Here is a 14,827-nt window from a genome sequence, read left to right on the forward strand (position 1 = left end):
GAGGACTGCAACCAGTTTCACATCCAAAGCAGAGAACCTGAGACGCCCCATTACATTTTTGTAATAATCACGAGGAAGGACATGACACACTGATATATCAGACGTATTACCAACATGACTCTCCAGTCATTGATTAAAAGTTGGTAAGTAAAGCAGTGTTTTTTATTCCTCTTGACTAAAATCCTTCTTTTGGTACCTTTTAATATAGTTATAAGTATGTATTAATATTCACCACTTAGAAACTTTTACTGAGAATTTATACTTTCTAATGCCACTAAAATATGCATTTACATCTAGATTTTGTCTCTACAGTTTTATGAATTCTTAGTCTACAGTTTACTAGACAAAAGTATTTTTCAGTTCTTTGCTTGACAGAAGGATCAGATTCCTTATCAATGTCCAATAAATAACTTCATTACAGAGAATCAAACCTGAAAAGAAATATTTTTATCTCTGGATGGACACACACATACAAACACACGTAATTTCTGCCACACAGAAGTATGTCTGAACATGCTATGTCTACACATGCTCTTCTACACAGCTGCCAGAGATAGAAAGGGGTCTTTTCACTCAACTAGTAAGTCAGAAAATAAACATGCCTATTATCCTTCAAGTTTAAACATATATTCCCTGTACTTCTCATTTGTAGTCCAAATATGACCACTTCAATGGACCCCATATCTCTTTGAATAGATATGACACTATATTAGTATCATAGTGAATTAATTACATGTTATCTTAACCTCAATTAACGTTTATCTATTAACAGCATTAAGAATGGCAGAACAAGAATTTCAACAACACTTAATTGAAATTGTTTTTGTGGTCACTGTGGAATATTTTAGAAAGGTATCATTAATCACACTACTACATACTCAGGTGATCTATAAATGCTATGGCTTCAGTGTCTAAAGCAACTGAAATAAAGGTGAGGCTCAGAAGCAGTTATAATAGATGGTGTGCATAGTATCACTGGCAATGAACAACCACACATGCAAACAAGAGTGCTTTTCAAAACAGAGATGAATATAGGAGCATTAATGCCACTCACAAGGGCTTGGTCTGGTGTACATTATACTTTTATTAAAAGACCTTGTTTCTATATCAAAGATCTATTTCAAATATACCATTTTTTTCTAAGAAGCTAGTGCATGCTTAAGCCAAACTGAAAGGCAGTTGTCAAAGACAAAGCCAGTTCGCATTTAGTCAAGCATCTTATCCAAGAACTGTATTTCACAAAAAACCCCCTTCAATGGCATATAGCTGAGGTAGCTTTTCATGGTTGCAAATGTGAAACATAGAATGTGAAATTCCGTTCTTTAATATAGATAGCAAAAAGTAATTAATTTACAAAGTAATAATTGCACAAGGAGGTGCTTTCTACAGAAATTCTCTGGCACAGAAATCTTTTAAAAATCAAGATGATCTTTTCAAAATTGCCAGAGAAGGTATTTTTTAAATAGTCTCACATTAATAGATGCTCTGAAATGAAAGTGCATAATCTTCCCATGCCCAATTGTAATTTCCATTCTTTATCCTAAAATCTAACTAATGGCTTAGAAATGCTCAGAATCATTCAAGTTGTTTTTACATTAATTGTTATTATTGCTGGCATTATTATTTGTTCTATGTGTTTTCTGGCAACAGATGCCTTCAGAGAAGCATTATAATGAGGTAAAACAACTTTGGAAATTTGATTACATTGATTAGTTGCAAGCTTACAAAACTGACAGAAGAAAGTTCTGTCTTGGAATAAAAATTAACCTGAAACAGAGCTATTTTCATATCCAAAAAATGTCAGTGATACAGTTTGGCTTTAAAATGTTTCTATTAACATAACTGAGAGGCAGAGTAAACTGCATAACAGCATAGAAAAAGTGAGTGGGAGGACAGCATCATACAATTACATTTTAACATTTTCTTAATGAAATGAAACACCTTTTTAGAGGCACTGAAGTTTAATATCTATACCGCTTTGTTGAAGTCTGCTTTGGTGACATGGGTTCACCATCAGTCTGTTGTAAACAGTCAGTAAGAATGACCTCTTATTAAATGAAAAAAACAAGTTAAGTTGTTCCTTCTCTGTGGTCTCAAAAAACGCTTTATCTGCTCTAATTTTGTAACTGTGGTGATAATAGCTCATGTCTCAATCTTGTGACTTGGTCTCATATGCAACCAGTTCTCAATAGTATGCATCCTTTCACTTTAAGAAATAATACCATATGCACTTTCATGGTACAGTATGTTTACAGTCTATGCAGAAGTTCTGGAAAGGCCTTTTGAAATGCCAAGACTAGATTAGTTTGTACATAAGCAAAGCATATGCTTACAAGACTTTACATGCACAAAATTTCTGGAGTATAAACATGTGGTTAACTATGTGGTCTATTAAGTAGAAAAAGCTTATTTTGATAATAGTAACTTTCTTTTTTTCACTCACGTTCTATCCATTAGAAAGAAACTGCCAGTATAAAAACATGAACTAAACACCCAATATACTCAATTAGTGCCACAGTGGCACAAATCCAATGACAAGATATATGAGCCACTGAATATTGGTTAACATTATAGAAGATAATACCAATGCTGAGAATTAAAAAACACCTAAAACATCTGAAAAGGTTAAGAGCAACATAAATTCTCAATATATCAAGTTGACAAAATTGCTAGTTAGCAGATACTGTTCATGATTCATGACTTTTAAAAAGAATGATTTTCTGAAGTTGCCTGTCTCATTTTGGTGGATATATAATTCACTGAACAAGCTAAAATCACAGATTGCTCTTATAGTAACCAAGAGAGCTTTCAGGAAGTATTGACATGAATAAAAGTTTACCCATTAGCAGAATCAATTTCTTTTTCACTAGCCTTTTCACTTAGGAAAGACACTTAAAATACCTTGACCCCCAGTAATATCACGTGGGATGGTAATGCTGTCCACATGCACAGAACTATGAAATGCCATAAGAAGATACCATAGTAGATCCTATACTTAAAAGCTCAATAACTAACTGGCCAAAGACAGAATAGGAATATTCCTAACAGGCATCTGCTGGCAGATCAAACAAACAATAATACCAGATGATATCTTACCATCAAAACATCACAATACAGGTTTTTATATGCTCACGTTAACTGACTTGGCTACTTCTTGTCTTTAGGATGACTCTAAAGTTGTAGCATGCCATACATACTTTATCATACAAAAATGTCAAGCAACAACACAGAAGTGGCAAACTTAAATAATGAACTATTTTGCAAAAATGGACTACATGAAACAGGCATGAAGACTAAATGTGATTGCTTGGGTACTAATGAATATAGCTGTTTGCCTGATTCTGCTTTTAAAAATGACATGTTCTCATCATGTTTATCCAAGATGACACAGCTCAGGACTGCCAGCGTGGGAAATTTTTGATCATTATAGTGAATTTCACTGTTAGTCATTTCCCATCACTTAAAAAAGTTTGCAAAGAAATATGTTGCAACTATAGACATGTAATTAGATTTAGATTAAGAATGTATTGCTAAGGATCCTAGATTACAAAAGTTCCTTGTCGTGGTTTAACCCCAGCCAGCAACTAAGCACCACGCAGCCACTCACTCACTCCCCCCCATCCAGTGGGATGGGGGAGGAAATCGGGAAAAAAAAAGTAAAACTCCTGGGTTGAGATAAGAACGGCTTAATAGAACAGAAAAGAAGAAACTAATAATGATAATAATAACACTAATAAAATGACAACAGTAGTAATAAAAGGATTGGAATGTACAAATCATGCGCAGGGCAACACTCACCACCCGCCGACTGACACCCCGCCAGTCCCCGAGCGGCAATTAACTGCCCCCCCGGACATCCCATGGTATGGAATACACCATTGGCCAGTTTGGGTCAGGTGCCCTGGTTGTGTCTTGTGCCAACTTCTTGTGCCCTGGCTGGGCATGAGAAGCTGAAAAATCCTTGACTTTAGTCTAAACAATACTGAGCAACAACTGAAAACATCAGTGTTATCAACATTCTTCACATACTGAACTCAAAACATAGCACTGTACCAGCTACTAGGAAGACAGTTAACTCTATCCCAGCTGAAACCAGGACATCCTTTAATTAAAATCTCTTTGGTTTTTATCTCAGCCAACACCCCTGGCTCATACAGAAGCTATGTCCAGTGAATTTACTCAATGGATCATAAATCTGATCATCAGGCTTTCCATTTTATGATGCATTCTTAAATTGTGTCTTTTTTATTAATTTTTTGTCACAGGGAATGTTATCTTTACTGCTAATAGATAGTTCTAAGTAAATTCCTGCAACAGTGTATTAAGACTAGTTAAAGATGTGACAATTTATTTGGAACACATGAAATAGGGTAAAATCCAAACAGCAGCCAATGCCAAGCATGACACTGTCTTCAGCAGTGAACCCACATCTGTTGGAAAAGAGCATCATAAGACTAATGTAAAATACAATTAATTCCTCACTTTGTATCAAGTGTACTAAGCTGTTTTGGATAACATTTCAGTCAGTTTCAGAGAACAGAAGTTCCAATTATTTTGTGGACTACAGTAAGTTAGATGTGCTTGCCTGGGCAAAGCTTTCTTAATTCAGTTTTGGTCATTTTAGGAACCCAACTGAGACATAACCTAATGGATGTTTCTTCATGTATTTTTAAATACGCTTTGTTACAGGATATTTAATTTTATTGAAAGCATCATAACTCATTTGGAAAACTGGATAATTGAAACACCTTATAAGTAACGTATCTTTAAAGAGAAGTCATATTATTCACTTAAGATTTATAAACAATAAATACTGTGGATTCTAAGGCTTTTTTTTAATGCAAGATCCAAACTAGGTGATTTATAACTGTTTGTCTTTTGCCATAGAATACATCAAAATCAGAAAGAGGAACTGACTAAGAGCAATTTTTCATATAATATGTATAAAACTAAATTCTTGACTTGCACTGAATCATATTTTTCTGAATTTCCTTTTACTATCAATTTCCTAGTCACCAGAGTTCATATGCAAACAATGGATCATGTGGTACAAAGGCACCAAAACCAGTTGCTAGAATTTTGATATTCTCTTAAAGAAAAAGATAAAATGTAGAGGGATTTTTTCTGAGTTTAAGGAAAAAAAAAAGCGCTAAACTGTTGACAGACAAACATATTTCGCACTCTGGAAAACTGGCTGAAGGTGGAGAAAGCAATCTCAGCCACAATGTGAAGCAGGATTAAAATCTACATCTGTATTACCCTGAGACAAATCTGCAAAGGCTGGTCTGAGGAACACAGGGCTTTCAACTTCCCTCATCGTTAATTTTACCAGTTCATAGGACAAATGTCTCATTTTATTTTGCTTTGTTTTTATTCTGTTGTGTTCTGTGCAATCGATACACAACATCTGTATAGGTGCAACTTTGATAATTCCAATCCTATGATTTTAGAAACTAACTTGCACGAAGACTATGTCTGATGCAAGTCCCAAGCTAAGTTTCAGAACATCATATTTTCTACATAAATAATGATAGAATGGAAGCTGAATGGAAACCAAGGCAGTAGTCCTGATTAGTGTGAGGGTACACAGTACAATTTTATAGACCACTCTTAGATGATGAAATATTACTTTTAACGGTACTTCTGTACTTTTAAACTGCTCAGTTAATATTATTTAATTTGGAAGAGGTTAAGAATCATCAGGAAATACACAATATGCACTATATATATATAGAACATACACACATATAGACATTTATATGTATTACACCTATTTTTACAATTTTAAACAATTTTAATACTTTTTAATATTTTTATGTATGTAAAGAATGAAAATTCAGCTTTACAGCATTTACTTAGAGAGGCTAAATCCAGAAACCATTTGCAGACACTCAAAATGCATGCAAAACATGTGAGGGATTTCACTGACCCAGTACCCCTTGAACAGTGCTATTGCATAGTAACTCCTAAACTGTTTTTGTATTTGAAACATAAACCATATTGCATGTATCTTTCTCCAGTACCAACTGAAATGGAATGGAATCCTCCTGGATAAATTCTAATTAAGATTCTTCACTCTTTTTCTTTGAGGACTGGCACATGAAAGGAGCCGATCTAATGATTCTACCCATTCAGGGCAGTGTAACATGCATAGCTCCTCTGGAGTAACAAGCCAAGTGCTACTGTGTTTTGATTTGCCCCACCTACCCAAAAGAACTATGCTTATGCAGGGAATAGGTGGAGAAAGACCCAGGTGAGCCCCTCGTTAACTGAAAGATCTTTGCAGCAGAGTAACCTTCATACCGCCCTGAAATATTTACTCTGCAATATTTTTAAGAATGTGGAATTCTAATTGTAATAATACCCTGCTCTCTACAACATATCTACATTAAAGGACAACTGTGGTAAAGAAAGAAGGATTCACAATAACATAAAACATCTTCTAAAATTGATTATATATATACTATATATCATATATTGTATACATGACATGTTATATAATAATATATTACAAATTGAAAGGATAGAGATGCTGCTCTTACTTTGGAAAACTGTAAAACACAGCATTTCAAGTTTTAAGAAAAATCTATCAACCACTGTAGGCCCCTTACTTTTTAACTGTGTAACGTGCATACCTAACACTCCAAAGGTTATAACACACAGAAGGCTCTACAAAGGACTACAGCTCAAATGCTATTACTTACAAAGTTTTAAATTCAAATGTACTTGCCAAAGAAAGAAGAAACAATGATGTTTTAGACCAGTCATGTACATCTCCAGCAAGGTAAATCCAAAGTTTTCCAACCCAACAGGTAGACGGGTAGTTCTCCCTAACACTGTCTCACAAGCTCTGTTTCCTAACCTAAGGACAAAGCAGTCAAGTCCACTGTATGTCCCACGCACTTTCTCCTGCATATTACACTGGGACTCTGAGCTCACCATTGCCACAGGACAGACATCTTAAGGTTATGAGAGATATTTCCATGAAAACATCAGTGCAGTGATCAAGCAGCAAACAGACCAAATCAAACGTGAAGAATTATCAGAACAGAGCACACAACAAAGAACATCCTTATTCTACTTCTTTCCACAGGGTGATCATATTTTGAATGTTGCATACAAATCTGGCCTCTCCCCTTCTCCTCATCCTGAAGATAGTGTAGCAGAACTGGAAAATGCTCAGAAAAAGACAGCAAGGTTTATGAAAGATACAGAATGAGTTCCATTAAAGCAATGAGTACATGAATTAAAGTTTATATAGTTTATAAATCTTTTCCTTAGCTGGAAGTTTCTCAAGACCTCTACTTTGCTCACAGTGAGAGACAGGATGCTGAGCCAGATGAATTTTTTGTCTGATGTGGCATGGCCAGCCTCATGCACTTAAGCTTTTGGCCACAAGGTGATCAGACACATGAGGTGAAACAGGGGGAGGACAGAACTGAAGTACAGTAGTGAGGACATTTGCTATTAGCATATTCTGTTTGGAAACAGAAGTCAGTTTACAGCATGGATAAATACATGCATGGTCATTTTAATCTAGGTAGAAAGGAGGGTGAAGTACTTTGGCCTCAGCTCAAGTGTGTAATCAGGCTGCCAGATGGTTTTGCATACCTGAATTGATGCCTGTCTTGTGATTGCTGTACTCCTAATTACACCATAATCATCAACCTATAGGAAGTATGTCACAAATTTAGATGCAGATATCTGTGTCTGCACATTTATCAGAACTGTCAGTGTTTCACTCAATTCCAAGCCAATGTTTCCTGATAATCAGTTTGGAGCTGTATTATGGAAGGTCAGATTTCAACGTGCAACTGCTTTTGCCAGTATTCAGACACAAATTGGACTTGATGCAACTGCATACAAATGTTCAAGTTTTCATACCCTCATGGCTACAGGACTCAATAATACAGGAATCTGAATACTGGGCATTCCGCTCAAGCTTATATTGTTCTCTGGGAATATTAGGATAGCCCAATCACACAGTATAAGTAATTAATGATCAGTAAACAATCAAAGAAAACTGTTTTCAAAAAGCTATCATCTGAATGACTTTTAAAAACACCGAGTATGCTCACAACTAAAGGGCCTGGACTGTGAATTAACTGCAACCTCACAAAAATCAGTACTGATCAGACTTTTGTTGCTTATGAGATAATCTATATTTAAGGCCTAGGTAAAGTTCAGGTTTATTTTGCTCAATGTTCTTAATTAATAACCAACCTTTACCAGCATTCAGATTTCAGCACTGAAAAATATTTGAATTTTTGGAGATCTAACATTAACTGACAACAGTTCTCTGCTATGCACCTAGAGTTAACATAAACAGTTGAAGAGTATAAGGCTTGAGATAACAAACTAGTTTGTTCATCTCTTCTGGTGACAATACTTCCTTCAAGGTTGAAGGTCTATGGCTTTTCCCACTTTCTCTTTTACCAGATCTCTCCTGCCACTGGATGATGAGCTGTTCTCTTGACTTTCTAACTAGTATTCTCAGACAAGTTTCTAACAAGCAATTTTATCTGTAAGCATTGGTCTTTCTCTGACAGACAAGTCTCAGAAGGGGGTTTGAAATATCACAGCAAAAATGCATCCTTCTGCTGTTCTAAAGTACTTTATCAAAGGTTTTCTATTACTGTGACTAACATGCTGCCCATCAAGCACTGTGCTACAACATAAGAGGTCTCAGTACCCTCTGCATGCCAGATTAGAGGAATTAAAACCTCAGTGCATCTAAAACAGCATGTAAATATAACAAAGTGCCTCACAACAAGTATTACTTGGCACTGAAATCTGCATGCCTGAAAAACAAGGACTCTCTGGGGCAAACAGCTTTCACTACTGCACAACTTTATTTCCTGCTTCATACTTTTGAATATGTTTGGAGATCACAGATCACACGCTTCATGATTCAATTCTTATAGTATTTCTATAAGAAATTAATAATCTACCAATTTTTTGTCATTTCTACTACAGAAAAACTGGTACACCTTCAAAAGCAACTAAGTGGCTTAGGTTCCCAAATCCCAAATGAAAAAGTGACCAGAGACTCAGATGAGTACAGCAAAACTGAGCCAGCTCTCAAAGCATAGGTCCAGCCACATGCTAGTCTACAGCATTTTGTTAATACAGAAACTCTGATTCCCCCAAACTAGGATATTATTAGTACATTCTCAACCTGACCTAAGGTGCTATACCTCCAAGCAGAGATAAATTGCAAGGGAAGAACATTGTGCTGCTACAGCTGTTTAACACCTGGCTCCAGGACTAGTTAATTTGTTGCTAGCTCCTGGTCTTCTGTACCATGCTTCCCTGTGACAACACAGAGCTCAGTAACCGCCAAAAGAAAAAGTCTCAAAAATCAGGTAGAATTTCAATACTATTCTGCTAAGCAAGTGTCAAATATAGAGTATCCCAGTGTTTTTTTTTTGCAGTATACTGGTGCTATCAGTCACAAAATGATTTGTATAGATCAAGAGCTCTTCAGAGAACAGGAAGAGTTTGATTTTCATTTTATTGGTTTCACTCCGTGGAGAAGACTGCAAAACCAATTATTGAAGGGATTTCAGTCATTGTGAGCATCAGCCAAGGTTTGAAATTTTTTTTTGTTTTCTTAAGAAACAGTGACATATTTGTAAATTGAGTCAGAAAGTTATCAAAATGCTTCCTAAACTAATTTTTCAAGGCATTCTTTTTTTCAGCATGAGGCAATCAGCTCTTCATTCAGATCAGTGTTAATTAAAAAGACAAAATACTACATCTGCTGCATAATGAATTAGGTAGTTCCTCATCAGAGTGTCTTGTCTCAAATAACAAGGACAGTCATATACGTGTCAGTAAGACTGTCAAGATGTCATGTTTTACTATTGGTAGTACTTATTTGGTTTCTGTCATCAGCTGTTCTTTGTATTCTGATATGAATCTGTAGTATGACATTTTTGCATATGGTTAGCATTTACCATGCTTCACCCCAGGAAGTATTGCTGCTCCCCAAGGGTGATATTTTGCTGCAAGGTATTTACTTTATAACAGTGGTTGTCTCTCTGACATGAAGGTAGAAAGTAATAAAAAGAGGAAGTGGGAACTGCTGAGCATATTTTGTGATTTAATTGTTACTCTTCTTATAGTGACAAATTTCCCAAAACTCCAGCTTAAGCACCCTCAATTTCATCACTCATTGTTCTATTTTCACCCCCAAATCAGACAATTACACACACTCAGACATTAAATGTATTTTCTAGAAATATTGTGGCAGGCATCTTTGAGAAGTTTAGTTTGAAGACAAAAGCAAATGCAGAAGGTGGTTAACATGAGTTACGCACAGAGATAGCTATATATAACGTGCAGGAACCTACCACTTCTGGTCAAATGGAAACACTACTGTTTAAGTAGCCTATCTGGGTTCCACTTTTTCATAACATCATCCACAATATGATTCAGGTAAAAAACGAACCATGGTAAAACCCTAAGCTTGCAGTTGGCCTTGGCAGGACAACAGCTGCCAGTCTTTCCCCTGAGTGAGAGCAGGTGGTGACCTACATATGAACCATTTCTTGTTGCTTTGGGGTTTGTGGATTTCAGTTCTCACTACTCACAGCTCAAATCTCAGCTGTGCAGCTAAAACATGAACCTCCTGTGCTGCACTACCATGCTAGGATGAACTCCTTTCCTCTCTCTGAGAGGACGAGGCCTTATCTGATTGGGGAGGTAGCAGAGATAAGAGAAGGGTTAATGAAGAAGGCTTAAGAGTGGCATCTGGTGTAATCGGACTCGGGCGTTTGGACACAAAGCTAATGAAAAGTTAATTCCAATATTCGTTACTCCTCCATTATTATAACAGTGATACCACAAGCCAGTCTGCAGTGTACCTGGATTCACTGGAAAACCTCCACAGCTATAGGTTCCAACAAACCATATACTTAGCTGTTCCTAAAATAAAATGCACATGCAGATATACTGGTAGCAAACTATAAAAAGATAATGCAGAAGGCAGTTTCCTTGTAAAACTCTAGAGCTGATGCAAGATTTAGGTACTAATTTGAATTATTTTACTTGTCTCTCTATTAAAGCTAGATTAGTTAGATTTTATTTCTCAGAATTGCCTCTTACCTGCTGTGAAACAGAAAGTTTTACTATCTATTATTAAGATTATATGTGAACATTATTTGTTTACTGTTAGCGATGAGTTATTTTGAATGTAGTCTATTTATCTTCATTTTAAATTTTGCTTTTTGCACATTTTCACTAAAATTTCTTGTACTTGCTAGTGATCATCATTCTATAGACACTTCTTTGCTTAAATTTCTACTTACAAACTCACTTGCTGGAAATCTTGCTGAAAGAGTATAGAAGAGGCATATAAATACAGTGAAAGACAGTTAATTTGGTTTTCCAGCTGAGTGGATATTTGGGGGGGGGAGGGGGGGGTGTTTGTTTTTTAAATTTCAGGACTTCATATTGGTCTATCATTAGAGTTGTGTAAGAGAAAAATAATATAATGACATTGCCCATCCTGCTCAAAAAAAAAAAAAAAATTGGAAACAGGCATCACGTTAACTTTGTTTTACATTCTCTACAAAACAGGAAGGCTATAATACCCCTGCATTTTTAAACAATCTACTAAATCAGACAGGATAAAATATTTTATGAATTCACAGAAAAATGTAGTGAAAATTTTTAAATACAGATAAGCTTTTGCAGGTATCACAATGCTTTTCAAAAGTAAGATTACTTCACTTTTAAGTGTTTACTAAAACAGCTAGCATCTGCTGATAAACTCTGCAGACTTATGCAATACCCAGTCTAGCAACAGCTCATATTATATTTAACAGACAAGATCAAATTGCTGCAGAGTGAATGTTAGCAAGAAAACAGAACAGTCTATGACGTAAATAGACGTGATGCCTAAAGATGCTCCTTCTACTAATTTATACTGCTACTTAGCTTACAATATAATCTGTTGGAGAATAAACACATACACAAGTACTCAAGAGTGTGGAGTGCCTGTGGGTGCTGGTGAGAAATTCTTATGTTCAAGGCTTGGGAGCTAGAGATAAGTTTTCTCACATAACAGGAATCCAACATTAGAAAATAAATGCTCATTTCAGAAAAACTGAATATACAGCATGTACTGCCTCTCCTGAAATACAGGAATTAGTATTTTGGATTCAAGTGAAATGTGCTTTCAGATAAAATTTGATGTCTTACATCATGTAGTATGACCGTTCTTATCTGTTATATACTACACAGCAAATGTGCATTTGCCAAACAACTTAATTCACCCTTTCCGAGGCAGGAGTAGTCACTGAAATACCATTTTCCCAGTCTACCACCCAGAAGGCAAAAGTAAGGAACCAGAGGTAATGGGATAAAGCAGTGATGCTCCTTTTAGACAGTTGTATGATTTTGCAGACACAAATTTCTTAATTTTAACATTACTGATAGAATAAACTCTGGCCATATTGGGGGATGGGTGGGTGGGGGAGCATTCTCAAGGTTTTTGCATGACATTTGGAATACAACAAATGCTATAATTATTTTGCATTGACAATTCAGCCTGACAGACTAATATTAAGAAATGTTATAGAATTATCCTCTGCTTTCTTGAAGCAGTTGGATCTTGAAGCTTGGATCCAAGTATGCATCATAGGTGTTAAAATACACGGCTGGAAATACAGTATATAATTTTCAGCAAATTATAATTCTTCTCTTCTAAAGCTACTGAAGTGAAATACTAGATATTTAAAAATTATTTTACAATTATGGATCTTAAATCAACAGTAATCAATCTAATGTCATCTTCCTTAAACCCACTGGACAATTTTACAGTCATGTCCAATGTGATGACTAAATTATGAGGTACCATGTTCATTTTGAAACTCATTTTGTTAAACTTTTTAGGGTTCATAGCTACCTATGGGTTTATTTATGATAGATTGCTCCTTCTCACATAAATAAAATGAAAATAACCTGAGTGCTTTGATATGAAGGAACACTGGATGGTTTGCATTTACTTATGGTAAACTAACAACAGTGAATGAGCAATAGCATGAAACAGGTTCATATTAGCCTTACCTGATCCACTAACTGGGAGTAGAGATCATAGCAATTGTCAAAAATGTATTTATAAGTTGAGTCCAGGCAGGCTCTGACACAGTCTTTCACCACAGTACTGGCTCGAGGTGGGCTCTGCAATTCAAGGACCTAACAAAATATTTAATAAATGGTAGAATGTCAGAATTAGGCTAAACACAAAAAATCCAAGTGTTGTAATAAATGTAGTTCTGTAACACAGGATGGAAAATGTTGAAATATAATAATGATAAAAATATTTAAAATTATATTGACTAAAGTTGATCTTAGTTTAAAGATGCATTAAAACACATACTTAATTTAAGCAAGTAGATTATATCACTAAGTTTTATTTGAATGAAATTATTCATAAGATGAAAGAGGCATATGTGCCCAAGGACTTACATCTTTAGGTTTTCTGCCTTTAGGTTTTCCACATGAAGTGGAAAACCTAAAGGTTTTTCTATTATTTAGGAAATAATTAAACCACATCATTATGTGCTTTCCTCTGAATAAGAATATCAGCCAAATAGCTCCTCATTTTTTAAAGCAAAGCTTCAGCTTTTTACTCCACTTTAGTATACGTTAATTTGAACTTCAACAGAATGGATTATTTTAATTCTCTTTATGTAATGCCTAACACAGTGAAATCACATGCTATTGTGACAAATGTTGCTTTGTGTTTCTGTATTTTCATCCAGTAACATTAATGTGTACCATTCCATTCTAAAAATATTTCAGAACTTGGTCACCTGTATATCAACATCTGGAGTGACTGAGGCAAGTAGAGTTATCAGACCTATTTTGCTGATTGACATGTGATATTACGATACTACTAGGAAAACATTATTCTATGACACATGTTCCTAAGGAGTTCAACTGAGTTTGCTTTAAGTGACTTCACTTTAAACTAATTAAAAAGGTAATTTTTTTGTTTCCTTCAGGAGATGTACAAATAATTATTAAAAAAGGAAAAGATAGTTGTTTATTTTTCAAAGATGATGGCTTTTACCACATTGTTAATACAAAGTATGAATAAGATGACTTTACTTCAATGATCTTCAGTAAGCTGAGAGATTTAATGTAAAACTGAAGGAGATTAATTGATTAACAGTATTAACTAGAGTATGATTTTCCTGGAAAATAAAAGGCAACAGCATTTTTTTTTAGAGTCATTGTGCAAATAAAGGACAATACCTTCATTCGAAAAAAAGTAATGCTGGTAAGCAGGTCCACAGTTGATTTCAGATCTTGGAGTCTTTCAGAATTGCTGGCAGGAAAATTATCCTGGTGAATCAGGAAGAGAGGAATCATGCAGAACTGGAGTTACAGTTATGATCCTTGAACAGCTAGGAAAAAACCCTCTAGGAAACAAAAATGCTGCTTGGAAGGATTAGAAATGTTCACATTACCTGAATTCTGCCTGTAAGGAAGTTAGTGATTAGTATCACTTTGACATGAATAGGAACACTTCTGATAATGCTCCTGTATTTGTAATATGAATGATTTAAAATATTGTGATATTTCCAAAACATTAATGGAGTAAAAAAAAAATACCACAAGACGACTGGAAAATGTTGCTAATGAAAATCATTCATGTGTTCTCCATGGTACCTAAATCACTTGTAGGCATAATGCAGTGGTAAGCTTAATGAAGAAATCATATATGAAATTTTTGCTATGATCTGTAGGTTATCAGAAAGACTGATGGGAGGTAGTGTTATTTAAATGGCTCCATGCTAATGAAACATCAGCC

At 35.3% G+C, this 14,827-nt stretch overlaps 1 protein-coding gene across 1 annotated transcript in view; it reads right to left on the bottom strand.

Annotated features, from left to right (window-relative positions):
• Positions 1 to 14,827, bottom strand: part of UNC13C (unc-13 homolog C) — a 239,064-nt gene that overhangs the window by 80,838 nt on the left and 143,399 nt on the right. The window contains exons 17-18 of the mRNA XM_049812315.1: positions 14,269 to 14,358; positions 13,075 to 13,203 (exon numbers count right to left, since the gene is read on the bottom strand). Of these exons, the coding sequence (XP_049668272.1) occupies positions 13,075 to 13,203; positions 14,269 to 14,358 (219 nt within the window). The remainder of the gene's footprint in view (positions 1 to 13,074; positions 13,204 to 14,268; positions 14,359 to 14,827) is intronic.

This window comes from Accipiter gentilis, chromosome 10 (assembly GCF_929443795.1).
Source record: "Accipiter gentilis chromosome 10, bAccGen1.1, whole genome shotgun sequence".
Taxonomy (NCBI): Eukaryota; Metazoa; Chordata; class Aves; order Accipitriformes; family Accipitridae; genus Astur; species Astur gentilis.